This window comes from Eupeodes corollae, chromosome 1, assembly GCF_945859685.1.
Source record: "Eupeodes corollae chromosome 1, idEupCoro1.1, whole genome shotgun sequence".
Classification (NCBI taxonomy): domain Eukaryota; kingdom Metazoa; phylum Arthropoda; class Insecta; order Diptera; family Syrphidae; genus Eupeodes; species Eupeodes corollae.
In genome coordinates, this window is record NC_079147.1 from 33,975,986 (window position 1) to 33,998,117 (window position 22,132).

Sequence of the window (22,132 nt, forward strand, 5' to 3'; positions counted from 1 at the left end):
TAGACAGTTATGGACTGTTATAGAGTTTGTAGAGACAGAGTCCAGAGTTTGATAGCGGCCTATCTTTCTGAAAAAATACGGATATCAGCTGTTGATATCACATTTTCTTTAAGCCAGGACAAGACTTCTTTAGTAGACTCAGATCTCAGTAATAACAAATTTCGATATTAACTTTATCAAAACGGTGAAAGGTCTTTTGATCCATGTAATATCGCAGCGAATTTTCTTGTTCAAAGTCAGCTACACTCAAACACAAATTCCTTTGAAAATAATAACTTCCTTAAAATCAAAAATACTTAGGTAATTTATAAACGAGGTCTTGAAAATCAATTGGATTTAAACCAGTTGGAAATCATAAACCTTCAAATAATTTGATAAAGTCTAATCCCATTTTTTTAATTAGCTCGTCAGCCATTTGCTCGATCGTTTATAGTCAATTAAAGTATGCTATGTTTCTAGCCAGAAGCCATTCTAAGTTATCCTAACCTAATTATGAAAATAAAGGTCACTTAATCGTTTTTGGGACTAAGTTCATTTTTTAGCTGATTTATCTCTAAGTTTATAAGAAAGAAGGTGCGGGACAAATTGACATACACAAATCCGTTGATCCAAATAGTATTCCTTCATTTGTACTGAAGAGGTGTTTTTCAGCGCTCGACAAACGACTACGTTAGCTACACAGCATATCACTAAAAAAAGACGAATTTCTCCCTTTAACTATCGTCCAATTGCACTTAGGTCCCTTGTCTTATATCGAAGAACAAAAGCTTTTTAAAGTAAAAGCACTTGATATCTCAAAAGCAAAGCACTTGAAAAAGTAAAAGCACTTGATATCTCAAAAGCATTTGATAGAGTTTAGCGCCAAGCTTTCTTATCAATGGTATTGATGAATCTCTTTCTAATCCACTACAATTTGTATTGTACGCTGGTGTTCCACAGGGCTCCGTTTTGTCTCCGGCCCTCTTCCTTTTATTCATCTACTTCTAATCTATTAAACTGTTTCGCTTACGACAATTGTTTCAGCTTTTCATATTCGTTTCTAGATTCACATCCTTGTCTTTCGGCACCCTTGTCTTCAACGGCATCTTATGATTAGCTCATTCATTGCGACCTGGCCAATATCTTTCAATGGGGAATTATTAACCGCGTAGAATTTAATACTTCTAAAACTCAAAGCTGTCTCTTGTCATTAAAGCTTAAACCACCGCCGATGAAACTATCCACTAGTGGCACTTGCATCTAGGAAACTAATCAACAGATCACCTCTTATGATTCAATCAAATATTTGACATTGGCAAAAATGATGGTAATTTCTAGGCGTCCTCTGATGACGATGCAAAAAATGTTTGACTCCTCCTGAACTGGTTGTAAAGCCTTTAGTCGTAGCCGCTTATAAACATTTTTTATTCGAAGTTTCACATAAGTTCTTTATCTCTGTTAAGTTGATGATGTTCTGGCTATTTTTAACACAGCTTTGTATTGAAAATATGTAAAAATAACTTTAAAAACAGGTACTTTCGAATTATATGTGCATAACTAAACATATTTTTTCAAAGCCATGAACGTTTTTCAAAACCTCATAAAGATCCAATTGAAGACTCATAAAATTAAAAAAAGGCAAAACAAAACTTTTAAAAAGGCAAAGAAAAACCATTTATTAAAAAATACTAGGAAAATAAAAAAAATATACATTTAATTATAGTAGCATTGGCCAAGAGTTTTTTTAAATTTCTCAGTTAGCAATCTTCTTCAGTTGTTCCTTAGAAGGGCTTTGAAGGAGTTAAATGATCTCCGAACTTCGGCTGAAACGAGTGGAGCCAATCTAAAACTTTTAACATTGTTCACTTCAATGTTTCCTGGAAGTATGGAATCCATGTCGCCGTTTATTACATAATCTGCTCAATCGTTTTTAGCCCTGTTTTTCCATTGAAAACGGCAGTAAACTTCTTTAAAGCTTCCTCTTTAATAGGCCCTTTTGCCTTTTTTTAATTTTCTTCAATGTCTTTCAAAGCAGCACTTCGCCAATTTATGTTCCTTGATGAGAATATTGTTAGCTTAAATTATAAGTAGGTACAAACTCTCAAATATACCTATTTTTTGTGTAGGTCTTTGAAAATATATTTTTTCAGATCGACTAAAAATCCAAAATTGATTTTAATGTACGCTAGCTGCGCTTACAGTTCTTCATCTTCAAATCATTTATCTTCAATCAAAATCAAAATACAACACAGCTTGCATCATTTTCTAGAGCGCTGACGATAATATTCTGCTGCCTCTAACCAAGACCCCATCGAGTTTAAACCTAGTTTAAATGTAAATTCAAAAAAACGATTTCAATTTCAAACAAACTTACAGGTTGAGGTGGGAGTTCAGGTTCCATATCCTTAAAAATAGCAATCCGAGAAGAACTCTTCAGAAATACTTTTTTCAAGGTCGACACGAAGGCGTCAACTTTTGAGTAGTGACGGCGTATGCTTTCACAAACTTTGCATACACCGTGCACGACGCAAGTTACGTGAACCATTATCGAGTACAACACTTGCAGAGTTTTCCAACTCTACTTCATATACGGTGCAGCGTCTGTTACAAACAAAAAAACCTTTTCTCTCTTTATTTTTTTATTTTTATTTTATTTATTTATTTATTCATCAAGCAGAGCAATAATGTCTCTTATAGACTACTAAAAGTACTTAACAATCAACAAATAACATACCTACAGATTATCCACCAGTGTTCATAAATGATAATAGTTGTTTTTTAAAGCTATCTCTGCTTAAATACATATTAAAATCAAGTACACAACATACCGAGTTTGCCTGTCTTAAACAACGAGTTATGGGTTCATTATTTCCATAATTAACCCTATGAAAAGGGACATAAAAGAATATATTGTGCCGCAATTCATGGCCAGGTGCATGCAAATTAATTAATGATAGCAAATTGGGGCAATTAATTTTGTAATTGATAACATCCCTTACGAACATTACATCAAAATATTTCCTTCGTGATTCCAAAGTTTGGATGCCTAGTAACAAGCACCTTGAGCTATAAGAAGGCAAATCGACATTCCAACGTAAGATCTTAATAGCTACCCTAGTAAATCTTTTCTGGATTCTTTCAATTCTTGTGGAATGAACTGCATAAATTGGGTTCCATATGGTACAACAATATTCTAATATTGATCTAACATAACTAAAATAGAGTGACCTAAAAGTAAAAGGGTCAGAGAAGTCCTTAGAATTTCTGGAAATAAACCCAAGCATTGAGCTGGCTTTCGCAACTACGTAGTCAATATGGCTAATAAACGTACATTTTCGATCAAAGATTACACCCAGATCCTTTTTTTCGTTTACTCTAGATAAAGAGATTCCTTCAATATTGTAAGGATAGATGATTGGTGAAAAACTTCTGCAAAATGTCATACTCTGACATTTAGAAACATTAAGATGTAGATCATTTATAACACACCAAGCGTTCAGCTTGGACAAATCATTCTGCAGATGTATGCAGTCAGATATAGTTCGAATACTTAAAAATAGTTTCAGATCGTCGGCATACATCAGACAAAAACAATTTTTTAAAAGTGATGGGATATCATTAATAAAGATTAAGAATAGGATTGGCCCCAAATGACTTCCTTGTGGAACGCCAGAAGTAGCTTCCACTGGATCCGAAAGTATATTATTGATCCGAACATATTGAACTCTACCTACTAAATACGATTCAAACCATCTTAGTAAAGCAGAAAAAGGCAAAATGGCTAAAAAAGGCAAGAAAGCAATTATGGTATAAAAAGGCAAAATAAAATACATATATTTGCAATCACCAGGGCTTGAAAAATATTTGTCAAAAGTCGATTTCATCTTCCGGTTAACCAAAAAAAAGGCAAAGTTAGTAAAATCCTATCCCTGCTCATAACTAATGAGAATTTCTGGAAACAAATTTAAATACTTAAAAGATTTACACTATATCTAGAATATAAGAACTATGTCTTCTTTTGCCTTTGCAAGAGAAACGCCGTATTTTGTAGTTTTTTAAGATTTTACCTGTATCATAAGGGCTCAGCTTTAATTCAAATTGAGGACAACGAAATCCTTTAGAAAATTTTGTTGACCAGTGTTATTAAACAGTCATTTCTGGTCTTTTTTTGGCTCAGATTGTTTGACTCTAATTGTTTTTTATTTATCTTATCGTTTAGTAAACCAGTCCAAGTGAGCATACAAGACACCACAAGAACTCCTTGGAGCGTCGAAGTTACAGTAACAAATTCAGGCGGACCAATCTCAATCCGTGATGCTCTTCTTTATACAGGAATTGCCATTGACACATCTGTTTCATCTTCCCAACGGAATCAAAAATTTTCTGGCTCAAAGGTATTTCTTCCATCTCAAAAACCCAAAAAAAGAAAAACAACAAAATGTTCTATTTCCTCTTCTAGCCAACTCAATTGTCCAAAATGAAACAAAGCCTTTTGAGACCAATACATCACACTGGAGAAATATTTCGTGTAAATGTTTCTCATATCGAAAATCCCCATCGATTTTTCGCAATTAAGGTAAAGTTTGTTTAAAAAAAAAAGACTTAAAGTGTTTGTTTTAAAAATGTCAACCTTCTTTTTTTAGTTTGCTCATTTAGAGGAATTAACTAAGTTAGAAAACGAAATGGAACTTGACTATACTGATCCGAGTCAGAGGCAAATAATTTTCTATGCCCAATTGCATATGTGCTGCGCACTGTTTTTTGAGGAAAAATGGTATCGTGGATGTGTCGAGGAGATAAATGGACCAAGTACGTATACTTGAACTTTGCCATCTTTAAAAACTTCTAATTTACCATGTATTTATTTTTAGATAACATTCGGATCCGACTTGTAGATGACGGTCGTACAATAACAACCAATTGGCGTGAATTATACGTCCTCAAAGAGCGATTCTTAGTACATCGAGAACTATCAATTGAATGCTCCTTAGCCGACATCCAACCGTTACAAGAAAAGAACTACGAATGGACAGACAATGCCATCGCTGAATTCGTCCGAATGACGTCGAATCCCAATATTCAAATGACAATCTCATCGAGCAACCAATTTCGCTATCAGGTCATCTTGAATGTTGTAAAGAAGCATTTGGACATTAACGTTGGAGCTATGCTGGTGAAATTTAAGCAAGCCGTCTCCACAGGTGATTGTTCGGTTATTGCTGAAAACGTCCGAACATCGCCAATAGATAAACTCTTAATTTCTGACACTGAATTAAAACCCATTCCTCCGCCTGCAATTAAAACACTCAAAAGAACACCCATTCAAGTTATTCATATAAATAATCCTGGAGATTTTTATATTTACATGGTGGAGCATATTCCGGGAATTTTGAAATTCCAAGAACAACTTCAGATAGCCCAGGAGGAGCGCCTGGAGAATGAAACCATTTCGGAGGACATCAATTGGAAAGTAGACGATCACTGCTTGTTGTATGCCAGTGTGAATGAAGGTGCATCCGATCAATGGTTCCGTGGAATCATAAAGAACATCGACGAAAATGAACCAGAGGCTCCGTATTCGGTGTTCCTCAGAGATAAAGGTGTCGTCCTAAGAGATATCCAGGGCAGACAACTGTCGCCGATTGAAGATGTCTATAAGAGAGTTTCCAATGCCGCAATCCTCTGCCATCTAGCATGCGTTCATCCCACCGGCGGAATGAAAACGTGGTCGCATTCTGCTATTGATGAATTCCGTCATAATATAAGCCACTTCGAATCGATTGGCGGTACAACACAAGGGTCTGCGAAGAACTTTTCAATACCAGTTGTACTATGGGGCATGCTGACCGAAACAAACGACGCTCTAGGACCTTGCACTCCGAAATACACAAACATCAACAAAATGTTGGTCAGTGCTGGTCTGGCTCACTTGGTCGAGAAAATCGATATCACCCGTCAGATGGATCAGTTTGTGCAGGATGAAATCCAACAGGGACAGCAAACACTGCAAGACTGGTATAAGAACTTCAAAAAGACCCTCGACGATCTACCCGTGTGTTCGGATGACTTCGAAGAACCGGAATTGAATAAATCAAATATTTCTAACTATGAAATCGGTGACCTAATTGAGAATAATAAAGTCGTCACGGAATGGCTTCCGGCTGAGCCAATTGAAAAGACCGTCTTCACGGCTTATCCCACCTACGTTGACTACGATGCATGTGTATATTTGCATGATGCCGAAAAGCACCACCTCATCAACGGGATGAAGAAAAAGATCAATGAAGAACTCGATCTTGGTCCAGGTAAAGTAACAGACGACAAATGGGCCCCTGGCCAACCGTGTTTGGCAAGATATCACCTAGACGGATGCCTGTATCGGGCTGTGATTCATGTTGCTCTGCCCAATAAAAAGTTCGAAGTTCGTTTTGTCGACTATGGTAATGTTGAAGCCTGTGAACTTAGAGACTTGTACCGGATGACAGCTTTCCCTAACATTCCAATTCAGGCTGTACGCTTTACCATCGAAGGTATTCGACCACGTGGTGGGCAAGAAAAGTTTTGCACTACGGTGCTGGATCTTATACATGGTCTGATTGTGGACAAGATGTGTGGTGTTCGGGTGCCAAATGGAGAGGAAAACAAAGAGGTCAAACAATGTAGAATAAGCTTCAATCGCAATGATTTAACAACGTATCTCATTCAAAACGAATTTGCCAGTGGTTTTGGTAATACGATCAAATTGGAGAAGAAACTCAAATTGCAACCTTTGGAATCTCCTTGCAATCCCCTTGATGAAAGTAATAATTCCGAGGACGAACTGAGGGAGTTTATGAAACACCAAATTTGTGATCCCACCGGTGAGGAACCTAATATCAACCAGCACGCATCGCCAGCAAATAAACCCACGGGTATGTTCCAACTTGATCAGTACAAGAAAATGTATGAAAAGATGCAGAAGGACAAACTTTATCAGTCAATAGTTGACGATGATGATTCGCAAGTAATGGATGCACCTGATCTTGAGAACAGTGATGACGACGAAGTTCGGGAACTTGAGTTCAGTTTTAGGTCAAACTATTGGCATGTGGATGATAACCTCGAGGGGGCTCCTCCACCAGCTCCTCGCTCTGAAGCAGGCTCGAATTTTGATGCATTCGATCCATGTGATTCATCTTCACTGTTGTCGAACTTCAGTGGAATTGAGGTATTCAAGCCTCCCCAACTGCCATCGAGTGTGAAGTCTTTCTATTGTGAAATTGCCTACGTACGATCACCCACTGTCGTGCACATCTTTCCACATCTCTCCGAATTGGAATATCGACAATTGGAGCTAGCCAGACGAATAAAATCCCTTGCCCTCAGAACACCAGTGTTTGATTCCTTCGAAGCGAAGACCCCCTGTTTGGCACGTTATTCCAAAGACAAGAATTGGTATCGTGCAATCATACGTTCGCACAATGCCTCTTTGCGTTTGGTCAAGGTGTTTTATGTTGATTTTCTTAACAGCGAATTAGTCCATGAGGAACACGTTCGCCGGTGTCCAAATGACTTGCTGGCATGGCCTTTGCGTACATTCGAAATGAAAATCTATGGTGTCATACCAAATCCACGGCTTCGGGAAAAGGACGTTAAACAAGCATTTAAAAAATGTGTGACTGGTCGCAAGTTGTATGCCAAAATTGTTTTAGAACGCGGAAAAATTCCCGAGATTTCCTTATACAAATCCAGAACGGAGAGGGAAGCAACTGTTTACGAGGATCTCATCATACAAAAGTATTTTTGTAAAGAATAAAATTATTAATTTCGTTTTATATACTTTGACTATGAATTTATGTTTATTTTCTTATGTTTTTTTATTATTGAATACAATGTTTTAGTTACTTATTTAAGAACTTTAGTTTTTTAAACTTAAAAATAAAGTGTATGGATGCATTCAAAATAATAAAAACGTTTTTCTTGTTTTATACTTGGCAGCTTCGGTTCAAAAAAATTTTAACGGTATTTTAAAACCAAAATGTTTTAAATCTCAGACTGGTTTCATGAATAAACTTGTTTGTATTTTTGAAAGTAGTTGATTTCATTGCACTTTAGAAAAGTTTGAAATGTTCGCAAATTTACTGGTTTGGGCCACAGAATTATCTTCAGTCGTTATAGAACTAATTTAAAATTACTTTATTACTTAAGGTAGCGCTACAGTCCTGTGTGTTCGCGCATCGCCCAACAAAAAACTTCTACATATGTATGTCGTTGGACTTTTATCCTTCTGGCTAAACCTTGTCGCTGTACAGCTCTTCATTCCATCATCTCCTGCACGAACTTTTCTCTAAAACCCACCGTATGAAAGGACGGGGATGATAAGTGTCTTCTGACAACCTACAATCATGCAGAACGTGACACTTGGATCCATCATATTTTGCTTTCATAATAGCAATTAGTTTTTCTGGGATGCCTCTCCTCCGCAAAGCTAACCAGATGTAGTCCCTGTTAACGCTATCAAAGGCCTTCTCGAAGTCGATGAACAGCAGGTGTAGTGGTGATCGATATTTAACGCACTGTTTAATAATTATCCACAGGGTGTTGATAGGATCAATACAGGAGGATCCAGCGCGAAATCCGGCCAACTGAAATCAACACAATTTCGTTTTATAAATCCTACAGTTGAGTTAGCTCTTCCAATTACATAATCCATGTGACTTTTAAAGGAATAATTTTTGTCTAATATAACACCTAAATCTTTTATGTTTTCTAAACAAGATAATGCATTAGAATCGATCGTGTAATCAAAGCTAATGTGGATATAGGACCTATAGAAGGAGCTAGCATTGCATTTTTTATATTTAATTTTAAACAATTTAATTTACACCATTCGAAGACATGGTTAAGGTCGTCCTGTAGCAGCTTGCAATGATGGAGGCAATTGATTTTTAAGAAGAGTTTCAAATCATCAGCGTAAAGGAGGTATTGAGAATATTTTATCACTGTAGTTATATCATTTATACAAATATTAAAGATTATTAAAAATATTAAAGAGGAGCGGACCCAAATGACTTCCTTGAGGAACACCTAACCTGCATTGAATAGATCTCGAAAAAGTGTTATTTATTATGACTTTTTGAGATCTTCCCATTAGATAAGACGACAGCCAATCAAGAAGAGTAGAATGTAAACCATAAAGTTTTAATTTGTGTATTAAAGTGGAATGATCCACCGAATCAAAAGCTTTACTGAAATCGGTATATATCGCATCTACTTGATACTTACTTTCAAACGAATTTAACACATAATTTGAGTTTGAGAAAAGAGCTAAATTAGTAATTGTAGAACGACCGGATACAAAGCCATGTTGTCGGTCAGAAATATGCTCTCGGATTATGAATTCCAATTTATTTTTTACCAGGTTCTCAAACAATTTAGGGATGGCAGACAACTTGGACATACCACGATAGTTCTCAATTGTATTTTTAGGTCCAGATTTATGAATTGGCACAAGATAAGATATTTTCCATTCACTTAGAAATATACCCTGAGATAGAGATTGATTAAATATGCAATACAAAGGATAGCATAGGGACTTAGGACAATTTTTTAAGAAAAAAGCCGGTATACCATCAGCTCTAAGTATAGTTTTGGGCTTTATAGACTGGAGCCCTGAATATATTTCTTCTAAACTAGAGTTGTAATCCTCCGATATCAACGCTACAGGTTGAATTGTCTAAGAGTGTACTATAACTGTAATTTCTAGCAGGTGAATAAACGGATTGAAAAAAGTCAGCAAATAGACAAAGTATTGATGATGTGTCTGATGCTTCAGTGTCCCCAAATGTCATTTGCTTTGGGTAGCCTGACGTATTTCTTTTCACATTTATATATGTATAAAACGAGGAAGTATTTGTCTTAAAGTTAGTCTCAATATTCATTATATAACACTTGTGAAGGAATTTATTAAGAAATTAGCGTAGTCTAAATTATCATTAGTTCGCTTAAATTTGTTAAAAGCTTTACGTTTTAAATTTTTCAGATTAATTATTTGCTTGTTGTACCACGGGAGCTTTTGTTGAATACGTTTTATTTTATTTTTCTAATTCTATATCTTTAACTTAACAGAACCTTTCGATGTCAAAAAAGGTTTTAGACAAGGTTATGCGCTGTCATGTGATTTTTTTAACATCGTACTTGAAAGAAAAGTGCAGAGCTCACACGCCAACACTAGAGGCACTATCACTAAAGTCTGTCCAATTACTAGCATATGCTGATGGCATTGACATAATCAGAAGAACTCAGCGTGATGTCAATGGTTCTTTCAATTCAATGGTTCTGCAATTGTGTTTATAGTTTCACTTATTTAAGTACGGAATTATTCCACTTTTAAATATGGGGAGCTTTTGATAAGAAATAAAGCCAACCAAACTTGAGTTTTGTTTTTTGAAAATATTTCCGTTGCAAATATTGAAATATACCCCTCGGAATTTGTTGTTTGTCCGTAGGAAAACGAAATTTCAAACGAAATTCCCGATGGAACTATTTACTTACCCTTATGTTATTACATGTGAAATTCTACTTTTTCAGAAGCCTCTTGGACAAAATTCAATAAATAGCTTTTTATTGGAGTTACAATATTTTGTATATACGTGGCACTGAAGTCAGCCACCAACCTATAATCTAAAAGCTTTCATGTATTGTACCTTGAACATGTTCACATAACTTCATTTTCTGAATTTAATAAATTATATCCTTCTTCTTTCATTAACCTTCAAAGTAAAACCACGCGCCTTTTATTCCTCTGCTCTTATAGGTTATGGGCCCAGCCAGTCAAAATTAATTTATAAATTTGATTTTCTTTTCTTTAAATAATAATTCTGATCTTATAAAATTAAAATAATGGCAAAGATCGAAAATGGACTTTCCTTTGAAAAGCTGCTGGGACGGCAGAACTACTCGAACTGGCGAATTGCAGTGCAGGCGTATCTCGATCTGGATAATCTCTGGTGCGGAGTCATTGAGTACGACACAGATGAGAATGGTGAGCCTAAAGTTCCAGTTCAAGAAGATAAGGATAGACGGGCGAGAAGCAAAATAACTTTGGCAATCGATTCAGTGTGCTACATCCATACCCAAAGTGCCAAGACAGCAAAAGAAATGTGGCAAAAGCTAGCAGATGCCTACGAAGACAATGGTCTGACGCGTCGTGTAGGTTTACTGCGTAAGCTGATAACCACTTCACTGTCGAACTGCGGTTCTATGGAGCGCTACGTCAAGGAAATTATCTCCACCTCTCAGTCACTAAACGGAATTGGCTTTCCAATTGATGAGGAATGGATTGGAACGCTCTTATTAGCTGGCTTATCTGATGACTACCGACCGATGATAATGGCGCTGGAAAATTCCGGCACAAAGATCACTGGAGATACTATAAAGACAAAGCTTCTACAGGAGATGCGACCAGGTGAAGAAGATTCTGCATTTTTTGCGGGTAAATACCATAAGCGTCAAACAAGCAACACGGAGCAGCGAAAAGGCCCAAAATGTCGCAGATGTCACAATTTTGGCCACATTGCCAAGAAGTGCCAAACAAAACCTGTGCATTCGAACGGCGATGGTAGGAAATTGCATCATGCATTCGGTGCTGCGCTCTCTACAGTTGGACTTGGAATCAGCAACGATTGGTATTTTGATTCAGGCGCAACATCTCACATGACCTACTGTCAGGATTTACTGAAAAATCCCAAAGAAGCAACAGGTACAGTCATTGCAGCAAATAAAGGGGTAATGCACGTCAAAACTACTGGAAATCTTACGTTGAAAGCTGGAAAAAGCGCAGACGATGTAATTGAAATCAATGACGTTCAGTTTATCCCAGATCTAAGCACCAACTTGTTGTCCGTAAGCCGCATCGTGAAATGAGGTCACACGGTTGTCTTTCAAAACAGGGGCGTTCAAGTAATTAATCGAAATCAAGAGGTAATTGCAACCGGATCACATTACAATGATTTGTTTAGGTTAGATACCGCGACCCCGAGCAAAGCGCTGGCGTGTGGAGCAACTGCTACTCGTGAGCTTTGGCACAGGCGAATGGGCCATCTGAATCACAACAGTCTCAACCAGTTAAAAGGAGGTTTGGCAACAGGAATCAACTTTACAAACCAATCCGAAACAGATTGTAAAATGTGTCCCATTGGAAAACAAATTAGACTCCCATTTAGTAAACAAGGTAAGAGAGCTACTGATTTTCTAGAACTCGTCCATTCCGACATTTGTGGTCCGATGGAGCAGGAGTCTCTCGGATGTAGCCGATACTTTTTATCTTTCGTTGACGACTACTCGCGAAAGAAATTTGTTTTCTTTCTTAAATCGAAATCAGAACACGAAGTATGTCGATGCTTCTTAGAGTTCGTAAATTTCGCAGAAAATCAAAGTGGTAAGAGGTTAAAGAAGCTCCGTACCGACAACGGAAAAGAATATTTGAACTCGAAGATGCGTCAAATTATAAAAAACAAGGGAATTCATCACCAGACAACGAACGTTCATACACCAGAGCAGAATGGGCTCGCCGAAAGAGATAATCGATCGATTGTTGAGAAGGCCAGATGTATGCTAGCCGATGCCAACATGTCAAAGGTATTTTGGGCGGAAGCCGTGGCGTATTCGGTTTACCTATTGAATCGTTCACCGTCCAAAGGTACTGGCATGACACCTGAAGAGTCATGGACTGGAGTGAAACCCGATTTGTCACATATAAAAGTATTCGGAACGACAGTTATGACACACATTCCGAAGATAAGTCGAAAAAAGTGGGATCCAAAGGCACATGAATGCATACTTACTGGATTTGATGAAAACACCAAAGGCTATCGTCTGTATGACCCGGTGAAAAATTTAATTTTCAAGAGCCGCAACGTTACATTCATCGACGAAAACAGTGGTGCAGGTGAATTTTCACAAAAATCTCGAATGCCGGTGGTACGTAGCGAAAGCAGTACATCAAGTGAACCACAATATGTTGAATTAGAACTATTCAACGAAAACAATACTTGGTCTCTCGTAAATATGCCAACTGATCGTAAACCCATAAAATGCAAATGGGTATATAGAACCAAACGTGGTATCACGGGTGACATTGACCGTTACAAAGCGAGGCTCGTGATCAAAGGATATTCGCAGCGAAAAGGGGTGGATTATGAGGAAACGTACTCTCCAGTTGTACGTCATAGTTCCCTGCGATATCTCTTTGCACTCGCTGCTCAACTTAACTCTGGATTAGACCAATCAAGGTATGATTCCTGCGTATACCATAAAACTGATTCTGGAAACATCCTTATGCTAGCCATATATGTGGATGACATATTATTGTTTTCAAACAACAACAATTGGCTAAAAGAAATCAAAACCAGTTTGCACCAAAAGTTCCAGATGAAGGAACTAGGACCAGCCACTCAAGTTCTTGGAATGCGTATCACCAAGGGTCAAGATTTCTACGCTCTAGACCAAGAACAATATATAGAATCAATTCTAATCAAATTCGGCATGAACGATTCTAAACCAGTGAAGACACCGATGAATGCCAGTCAAAAGTTATTGTCAACTCAAGATGATGATGACCTTCAAAACGTTCCGTACCAGGAAGCAATAGGATGCCTCATGTATCTATCCCAGTGCACTCGACCGGATATAAGTTTTAGTGTCAACACTCTAAGCCGTTTTAATTCAAAAGCAGGACCGCAACATTGGCTCGCTTTAAAACATCTACTCCGTTATTTGCGTGGAACCTCATCGATGAAGCTGAAATTTAAAAAAAATGAAAATCATGACATCATTGGATTCACAGATGCTGATTGGGCAGCCAACATTGATGACAGGAAATCCACAACCGGTTTCGTTTTCCTAGCTCAGGGAGGAGCTATATCCTGGTGCTCTAAGAGGCAACACACAGTTGCATTATCATCATGCGAAGCTGAATATATGTCACTCTCTGCAGCGGTTCAGGAAGCTATTTGGTGGAATGGCCTTAAAACTGAAATTCTAAAGCAGCATAATAACACACTTCAAATTTTGTGCGATAATCAAAGTGCAATAGCAATCTCCAAAAATAATGGGTTTCACCCCCGGACGAAACACATTGACATTCGTCATCATTTCGTGCAAGATACGCTCAGCAAAGGTCAAATTAGAGTCAACTACATTTCCACAGAGGAACAAATAGCAGATATTTTAACAAAGCCTTTGGAGAAAGTCAAAGTGGAAACTTTCCGAAAGGCAATGGGAATACATAACAACCTTTTAGCTTAAGGAGGAGTATTGGAGTTACAATATTTTGTAACTCCAATAATCTAAAAGCTTTCATGTATTGTACCTTGAACATGTTCACATAACTTCATTTTCTGAATTTAATAAATTATATCCTTCTTCTTTCATTAACCTTCAAAGTAAAACCACGCGCCTTTTATTCCTCTGCTCTTATACTTTTAAAAAATCTTTGGTGGCAGTAACATTATTGAATCATTTACGAACATGTAGGGGGAGGGAAAGGGAATAAATTAAAATACTAAAGCGTTTGTTTAATTTTAAGTAGTTTTAATTCAATTTAATATTAAAAATAAAATTATAATTTAAATTGAATTTAGATATTAGAATAGAAGAATAGAAAAAATATAAAAAAAAGATATGAGAGTTTAACTTGACTTTCCGTTTTACTTTACTTTTACTTTTCTTGACGTTACTTTTTTGAATAATCGCTTATTGCGTTAAGTTTTATCTTTATAGTCTAGTTAGTCGTAAATTATGAATTTAAGAAATGGAATGAATTGGAAATATTATTTGAATACTTATAGTGTACATGTACAAATGTTTGGTTTTAACGTAGGATGTTTATGATAAGTAGTCATCCTACATATGTACATATCTCGAACACCCTCGTTAAGCTTTTTACCTCACCTTTTTCTAACGTTATTTGAAGGAAATATTCTCTAGTGAAATAGCCATTCGTCCTGTAAAGTACAGAAATTCGTATCCGTACTACGTATACGTACATCTTTCCCGGATATTGAAATGTTTAAGAATTCAAAACCACATCTGTAATCTCCTTCTCCCTTTTTTCTTGATTTTTACACTGTTCCCCTGTCATATTAACCCCTTACTGCATGATTTTTTTTTCTTCATGAAAAAAATATACCTATGTGATAATTAATTTTAATTAAATAATCACGTGTTTCAGGAAAATTCAAAATTTTGGCATTTCCGGTTTGGATCATATATGGCACATTGAGCAGAAAAGTAACAACAAAAATTCAATAATTGAAATCAACTATTTATTTAAAAATTATGTAGTATGGAATATCGTGAAACAGTTTTTTTCTCATTCAACCAAAGATTTACTTTGCATTTTCGGCACTCCACATAAAATCTTCCATGGTAGTCTGGAACCTTACACCGCTGTCTTGTTGTCAAAACGGGAAGGTGATCTAATTGATCTAATAGAACGTCCTGCGATGGCATTATGGCAACAGGTCCTTTCAATTACTTCAATTGTAGATTATTCTCCATGACATAAGAGCGTCGTCCACGTTTGTTAAGGCCCAACTATAATAGACATAAGCAAACATAAGCTTATGTCAAAAACCCAACGAAAATTCACTTAAGTTTGCGAAATTACTGCATAGCCATAATGCAATTTTGCTCACGTATCTACATGTCAGATTTTACTTATGCGGCGAGCGACTGGGATCGCTCTTGCTTGAGTGTGCTTAAGTTAACGAAACTGAGAGAAATTGACCGAAACGGAGCTAGACTCCATTATGGTCACTCGTATTGAGATTCTTTGTATTCGCACGTTTACTTATGCGCGCATATGCAAGCTTATGCCTATTATAGTTGGGCCTTTAGTTGTGCTTAGTTTACTGGCATGGCATACATCTTCGGCTACAACGCACTTGAAATCTGTTAGTGGCAGCCACGTCTCAGAACCATCAAGCGTTCGTCTAAACCATAGCCACGCATTCACGGCTGTCATGTCGATCATGCGGAAGAATATTATGCGGTAAAAGTTTTGTGATCTAATTTAGATTCTATAATAGGTATCCAAGAAGAGCAAAAGATCAACTCCACCCATATGCCGATTATATGTCATGACTGCTTTTGGACATAATACAGTTTGGTAGCGCTTTTCTCTTTTGTTGAAGCGTTGGACTTCAGAAGACAGAAATATCCAGGTTATCAATTGCCGACAGTTTTTTACAGTTGCACCTCTTCTTTTTTTTGTCAATTCCTTCCCGATTGGTTTTTATGGTTCCTAGCGGCAAAATCGCTTTTTTGTCAGATAAGGAAACAGCAGTAAGGACGTGTACCAGTTGTCAAAGAAAAATTTGTAGTTGAATCCGTCGGGAATAGTTCTCGGTAGTCGAGCAACAACGTCACTGGATGTGCTAATTTTGTGAAAATCGGTGTACAATTGTACAATGTACATTAGGGCGTCCCGTCAAATTTTTCTTTGTAGTAACTTAACTAAAGACCCCTCAAAAGTTGCGTATTGACGAGTATATTATGGAAAAAATAAAAAAAAATTCAGGGGTGCTTTTGGGCCTCTACCGTGCCCTGAAATTTATTAATATATGCAATTTTTCTTTCAATTTTTTGTATTTACAATATTTTTTTTAAAAGTTAATCCATGTTGACAGATGTAAACTTTATTTATTTAGTTATTTAATAGTGTCTTTAGCAATTGTTGGTGATATTTTGAAAGTCGAATCTTACAATTAATCAAAATTCACTTCGATAAATATTTGACTCTTAAATGATATCCGAATTCGAAAAAAAATGTAAGCTATAACAGCAAATTGCAAGACTTTATCAATCTTTCAAGTACAAAATTGTTTGACATTGCATCGTGTAAGTGTGATGCATTTGATAAATGTCATTGTGAAAAGGATAAAAAAAAGTACCTGTAGACCAAAGAAGTGATAGAAAAATGGTGATCGGTGCTGTTGACAAAGTTGAAACTTTAAGAATTCAAAAGCGAAAAGAACGTTGTGCATTAATTCACCAAAGAGTTTCCTTTTCTGTCTTACCAAGTTTATTAAATGTGGTCGATACAGCAGAGTCCGTTGAATCTATAGAAAGAAGAAACAATTCAGTGGAACCATCCGAGACAGACTATATATCAGAGCCATCAACATCATCAGGTAAGCGCAATTTACTTGATCTACCATCTGTAGCAAGAGTTTGCGACAGATCTGCTGCAGCGGTAGTTTCAGCAGTTCTCCAGAACGGTGGAATTATAAAAGCCGATAATACCACTCTTGTTATTGATAAAAACAAAATACATCGAGCATTTTTGATATCAAGAGACAGTTTATCAAACCAAAATGATAGTATCTTACTTCGAAGTATATATTTTGATGGAAGAAAAGATAAGACTCTTATTTCAGAGAAAAAAGATGGGCTTCATTATCAAAAACAAGTTCTAGAAGTTCAATTCTTGCAGAACCACAATCAATATTCTTGAGTCACGTAACTCCGAAGCATGGTACAGGAAAAAGATAAGGGATTTGATTTACAAACTATTCTCTGCATTGGATGTGATGTAACTGCAACCAATACGGGTTGGAAAGCAAGAGTAATTCGTAACATGGAAATGGAACTAGGTCGACCATTACAGTGGGCAATATGTTTACTTCATGCAAACGAATTGCCACTAAGACATCTTTTCACCAACTTAGATGGATCTACTTCGGGACCTCGTGAGTATTCTGGCCCGATTGGTAAGGCACTAAATGATTGTGAAAACACCAAAGTTCTTCAGTTTTCGCCTGTTGTCGGAAATGTACCTGACATTGATTAAAAAATCGTAGATCATTTGAGTACAGAACAAAAATATCTCTTTGAAATGTGTGAAGCTACCAATTCGGATTACTGCTCTCCCAGATTAGCAAATCGACAGCCTGGGAAAATGGCACATTCAAGGTGGGTCACAACGGCAAATAGAATACTAAGACTCTATGTGGGTTCCAGTACTCCATCTGAGAATCTAAAAGTGCTTGTGGAATACATAGTCAAAGTGTACGCACCAGTTTGGTTTTCTGTTAAAAACAAACCGTTATTGATAGATGGAGCCAATTACATATTTGATTTAATATTCTTCTCAAGATGGTTACCGCAAAATTTGAAATTAATCATCGATGCTGTCATTGAAAGAAATGCTTTCTATGCGCACCCCGAGAACCTTTTAGTGGCAATGCTCTTCGAAAAAATGATTTATGTCAGAGAACTTGCTCTAAAACGGATCAAAAGAATATATCGAACCGTATATTCAAACCACCAAATATAAAATTTAACGCTACAGATTATACCGATATAATTTTTTGGAATGAATGGAAATAACTTCACCACCTGTTTTAAAAGATTTGTCAGATGAAAAGCTTTCACTGTTAGTAAAACAAGAAGAACTCAAAATTCCAGATTTCCCATGTCATACACAAAGTGTTGAAAGATGCATCAAATCTGTGACTGAAGCAAGCCAATCCGACATAGGAGCAAAATCAAGAGATGGACTCATAAGAAACAAAATTGAATCCAGAATGAAAATGCCTTCTTTTAATTTCAAGGGCGAATTTAAAATGTGATGTTATATGTTTTTAAGCGTTTCCAATATTTCTATTATTTCTTTATATATACATATGTATATATTTTTTTTAAGAAAATACTATCTAATTTTTAAAATCAACTTTAACTTTAATTTTATAAATAAAACAATGAAGTAAAATAATAAAAAAAAATATAGTGTTTTTTTTCTTTTTAAAAATTTTCAAACGTCGGTAGAGGCCCAAAAGTTATGTCCGATTCAAAAAGAAAGTACATAGTCAGAATCTACTCGTCAATACGCAACTATGACGCAACTTTTGATACCCCTTTTGATGAAAAATTCGGGATTTTTTTTTCTCCATACAACGACGGGATGCCCTAATGTACATGTCCTTGCGCTCATGTATAAAGTTCAAAGTCGTAGCTGAACCCAGAGCTACCACTGAGAGCAAAATTTTGATATCCCCATTTATCTGTTTTTTTTTTTTGGGTTGTATTGCCGCATAGATGATCTGCTTTTGGTTGGTATAATTTGTTCATCTACTGCCATATATTCTTTTCTAAGAATGGTCTTATTTTATATGAAGGGGATATTTGCGTCGAGTTGATGTTGAAATGTATGAACTTTTTTATTTCTTCGAACCGGTTACATGCCATTACAGGGTTAATTTTTGGGTAACCTAGGCTTTCATTCCAATAAAGCCTAGTTGATGGTAACTGTACGATGGACATGTAGGCATGTCCAACAAACTGTCCAAGTTGCATTGCTGTTATATGGGCAATTTTTTTCGGGACGTTTTTCACAGGAGTATCTGATTGTTTCTTGTTCTATATATTTGAACATTTCGTTTGTAAAAAAGTACATGTATAATTGTTTAGGCGTATCGAATCATGCGGGTTCGTCATCTTTTCCAAAAACCCGTCACCTTTTCCAAAAACCCATCCCGCCTCTGGGTTTTTTCAGACCTCGCACTTCTATTTGAGAGAGGTACCATCTGGGATAGAGAAATGTTATCTTCTAATTCCCAATCGGATTCATCAGACTCTGTAATATATAGAGGCGGTTTACCTCGTGCTCATCATCTAAAAAATATTCGTCACTGCTGTTGTCGGGAAAATTTGTATAGAAGTATGGATCGCTCCGTAAAACCGATGTATTTCCATATCTGAATTCTGTTATCTCGGTATAAAATTAACGTATATTCCTGCATGGTGTGCCATATTTGATCCAAACCGTTTTCTCAACTTATAAGTGGGAAATCGAAAGAATTCACTTTGTCAATAATATTTATATTATTTGCTTTACTGGTAATTTTTTTTTCAAACACTACATTTTATTTTTATATTTTTTATACAATTTTGAATTTATCAAAAACTCGTTTCTCGCACTGCACCCTTTGTGACGGGTTTGACGGAAAAAAATTGTTGTCGAAACACGTTCATAGATGACGTTTACCAATACAATTTAGAGCGTTTATGTTACTAATTTCACACTGTATGCACAATACAACAGAATTTGTTGAAAACTAGAAAATATCGACAAAAATACGGTCTGGCATGCAGTAAAGGGTTAGAGGTGATGAAAAAACTAAGCGAATTTGTAGTAAAAATAAAATTGTAAGCGGAAATTATTCCCAAGATAAACAAAAACAAACAGAAAATATATTTATTGTAGTGATAATCAGTTTTTATTGTTTTGTTTAACTTAACGTTGGGTACTTTTCGCAATTTGCTCCTTGAGGACCAAAATACTGGCACGTTGCTCTGGCGGCAGCATTGCAATTTGTTCGTCAGACAACTGCAACACTTGCATAATGAGAGCGGCCTTCTCCTGGTCGGAGGCATCGCTGGGAATTCCGTTTGAAGTGAGACGACTTTGTAGATTTTGCTGGGCAGTTTGTGGTGCAGCCACAGGTGCGGGCACTGGCTGAACGGGATTGCCCGGACGTAGACGTGGATCGCCAGAACGCTGACGTGGATCTGTTGGGAAAGGTACTGGTACCGGTGCAGCCACTGGCTGGGGCATCCTCTGTGCACGAGGATCTATTTGAGCGGGCCCAATGGATGGTGGCGGTACGGGATTCGGCAGGGCGCGCATGTCTTGGTCCATATTGCGACCCATTCTCGGGTCGATACTGCGAGAGTCCTGCATTGCCCGTGGGTCCGACATGCCTCGGGGGTCGCTGAGGACTCGTGGGTCGACTGCTCGCAAGTCGACGTCCTGGTTCTGCATGACAAAGTTGGCCATTAACGCGGCCGAGGACTGTTGTTGTGGGGCTTGCTGCTGCTGTTGTTGTATTATAGGTGTTTGCTGGGACATGAGAGGTATCTGCTGGGGCTGTCCTGTCATCGCATTGGTGCCAAGGACTGGAGGCATTTGATTCGCTTTGAAGAGCATCGTCTGTGTGGGGAAGAGAATCATTCATTGAAAAGGAATTTATGGATAGATGTTAGAAATACTCACCAAAGCAGTTTGGGGATCCACAATTCGCATCACAACCATCGACTGGAGCAGGGCATATGCCAGCTGTGGGTTCATCAGCAACATCTGGCGGGCTTCCGAGGGATTGTTCTGGATGCAGAGCTTCATTTGTCGCATTAATTCATACATTTGCTCCGGAGGCAATGAAGCTACGGTTTTTGTGATAATTTCTGGAGCCTCATCTGGATCGCAGTGGTCTCCGTAGGGGTTCTCAACCTGAGGCCCCTGCAGCAGCTGTTGCATTTCCATGCGAGACTTTTCCGTACAAGCATTGTCGACTCGAAGTGTTCGACCACCAATTTCGTAGCCATTCAAGTTCCTCATTGCACTGAGAGCTGTTTCCTGGTCTTTGTACTCACAGAATCCATAACCCTTTGGTTTGCCACTTTCCCGATCGAATACAAGTCTAAAAAAAGCAGTTCTAATTGAAAGAGTTTGGCCTACGAGGATGCAACTTACTTCAAGGACAATACTGGTCCAACTTCACTGAATATTTCTTTGAGCTTCTCCTCGGTGGCTTCGTAAGGAATGTTTCCCACTTAAAAAATAAGAAACTTTGTTTTTAGAGGAAATGAGTTTTAAGAAATACTAAATGACATATTTACCGAATACCGATCGCATGGATTTATCCATGATACTTTGGTCTTGGTTTTTATCACCCATTTTGTTGATATCGGCAATATTTTTACAAATTTCTTTAATAAAAAGTTTAAACAAATATTTATTCACAAAAGTGATGAATGCTTGTGGTTGCGGTTTGATTAGTGAATAAAACGTCAAATTGACCGCAACGCAATGCTATGTTTTTTGACACACAACAGGGATGTTATTTAAATTTTGGAGGAGGCGATGTTTTGCGAACTGAAATTGTAGTAGTCATGTTCCATTCCAATGTTTCGGAATCATTTTATATTATGAAAGTAAATTTAAATTTTTAATCGGGGACTACGGAAAAAAGTCAATGCGAAGAATGTAAACCTCATGACCTAGTTGATTACATCACAGATCTTACTCACAGGTCACGGCTTGGATACATAAATCAAAAAGAAATGTAAATTTAGCGTCAACTGCATTTTTTCTTCAAAATAAAACGGCTGA

The 22,132-nt window shown here is 37.1% G+C and overlaps 2 protein-coding genes across 2 annotated transcripts in view; one reads left to right on the plus strand and one right to left on the minus strand.

Moving 5' to 3' along the window:
• Positions 1–7,915, plus strand: part of LOC129942792 (uncharacterized) — a 324,873-nt gene extending 316,958 nt beyond the window's left edge. Inside the window, exons 7-10 of the mRNA XM_056051864.1 lie at positions 4,199–4,373; positions 4,439–4,555; positions 4,623–4,788; positions 4,851–7,915. Coding sequence (XP_055907839.1) covers positions 4,199–4,373; positions 4,439–4,555; positions 4,623–4,788; positions 4,851–7,774 — 3,382 coding nt within the window. The 3' untranslated portion in view covers positions 7,775–7,915. The remainder of the gene's footprint in view (positions 1–4,198; positions 4,374–4,438; positions 4,556–4,622; positions 4,789–4,850) is intronic.
• A 12,300-nt stretch (positions 7,916–20,215) lies between these two features.
• On the minus strand, positions 20,216–21,811 carry LOC129938810 (cleavage stimulation factor subunit 2). The gene is made up of 4 exons (XM_056046588.1): positions 21,640–21,811; positions 21,494–21,572; positions 21,017–21,440; positions 20,216–20,953 (listed from the first exon to the last, which is right to left on the minus strand). Exons 1-4 carry the CDS (start codon positions 21,695–21,697, stop codon positions 20,258–20,260), a joined length of 1,257 nt encoding a protein of 418 aa, XP_055902563.1. The 5' UTR covers positions 21,698–21,811; the 3' UTR covers positions 20,216–20,257.
• Between the last annotated feature and the right edge of the window lie 321 nt (positions 21,812–22,132).

Excerpts from the sequence above, each read along its gene's own strand:
- LOC129938810 (XM_056046588.1), bottom strand. The coding sequence starts at position 21,697 with ATGGGTGATAAAAACCAAGACCAAAGTATCATGGATAAATCCATGCGA. Across the intron at positions 21,573-21,639 it reads ATCCATGCGATCGGTATTCG|TGGGAAACATTCCTTACGAA; the intron begins GTAAATATGTCA and ends TTATTTTTTAAG. Across the intron at positions 20,954-21,016 it reads TGGATCCCCAAACTGCTTTG|ACGATGCTCTTCAAAGCGAA; the intron begins GTGAGTATTTCT and ends TTCCCCACACAG.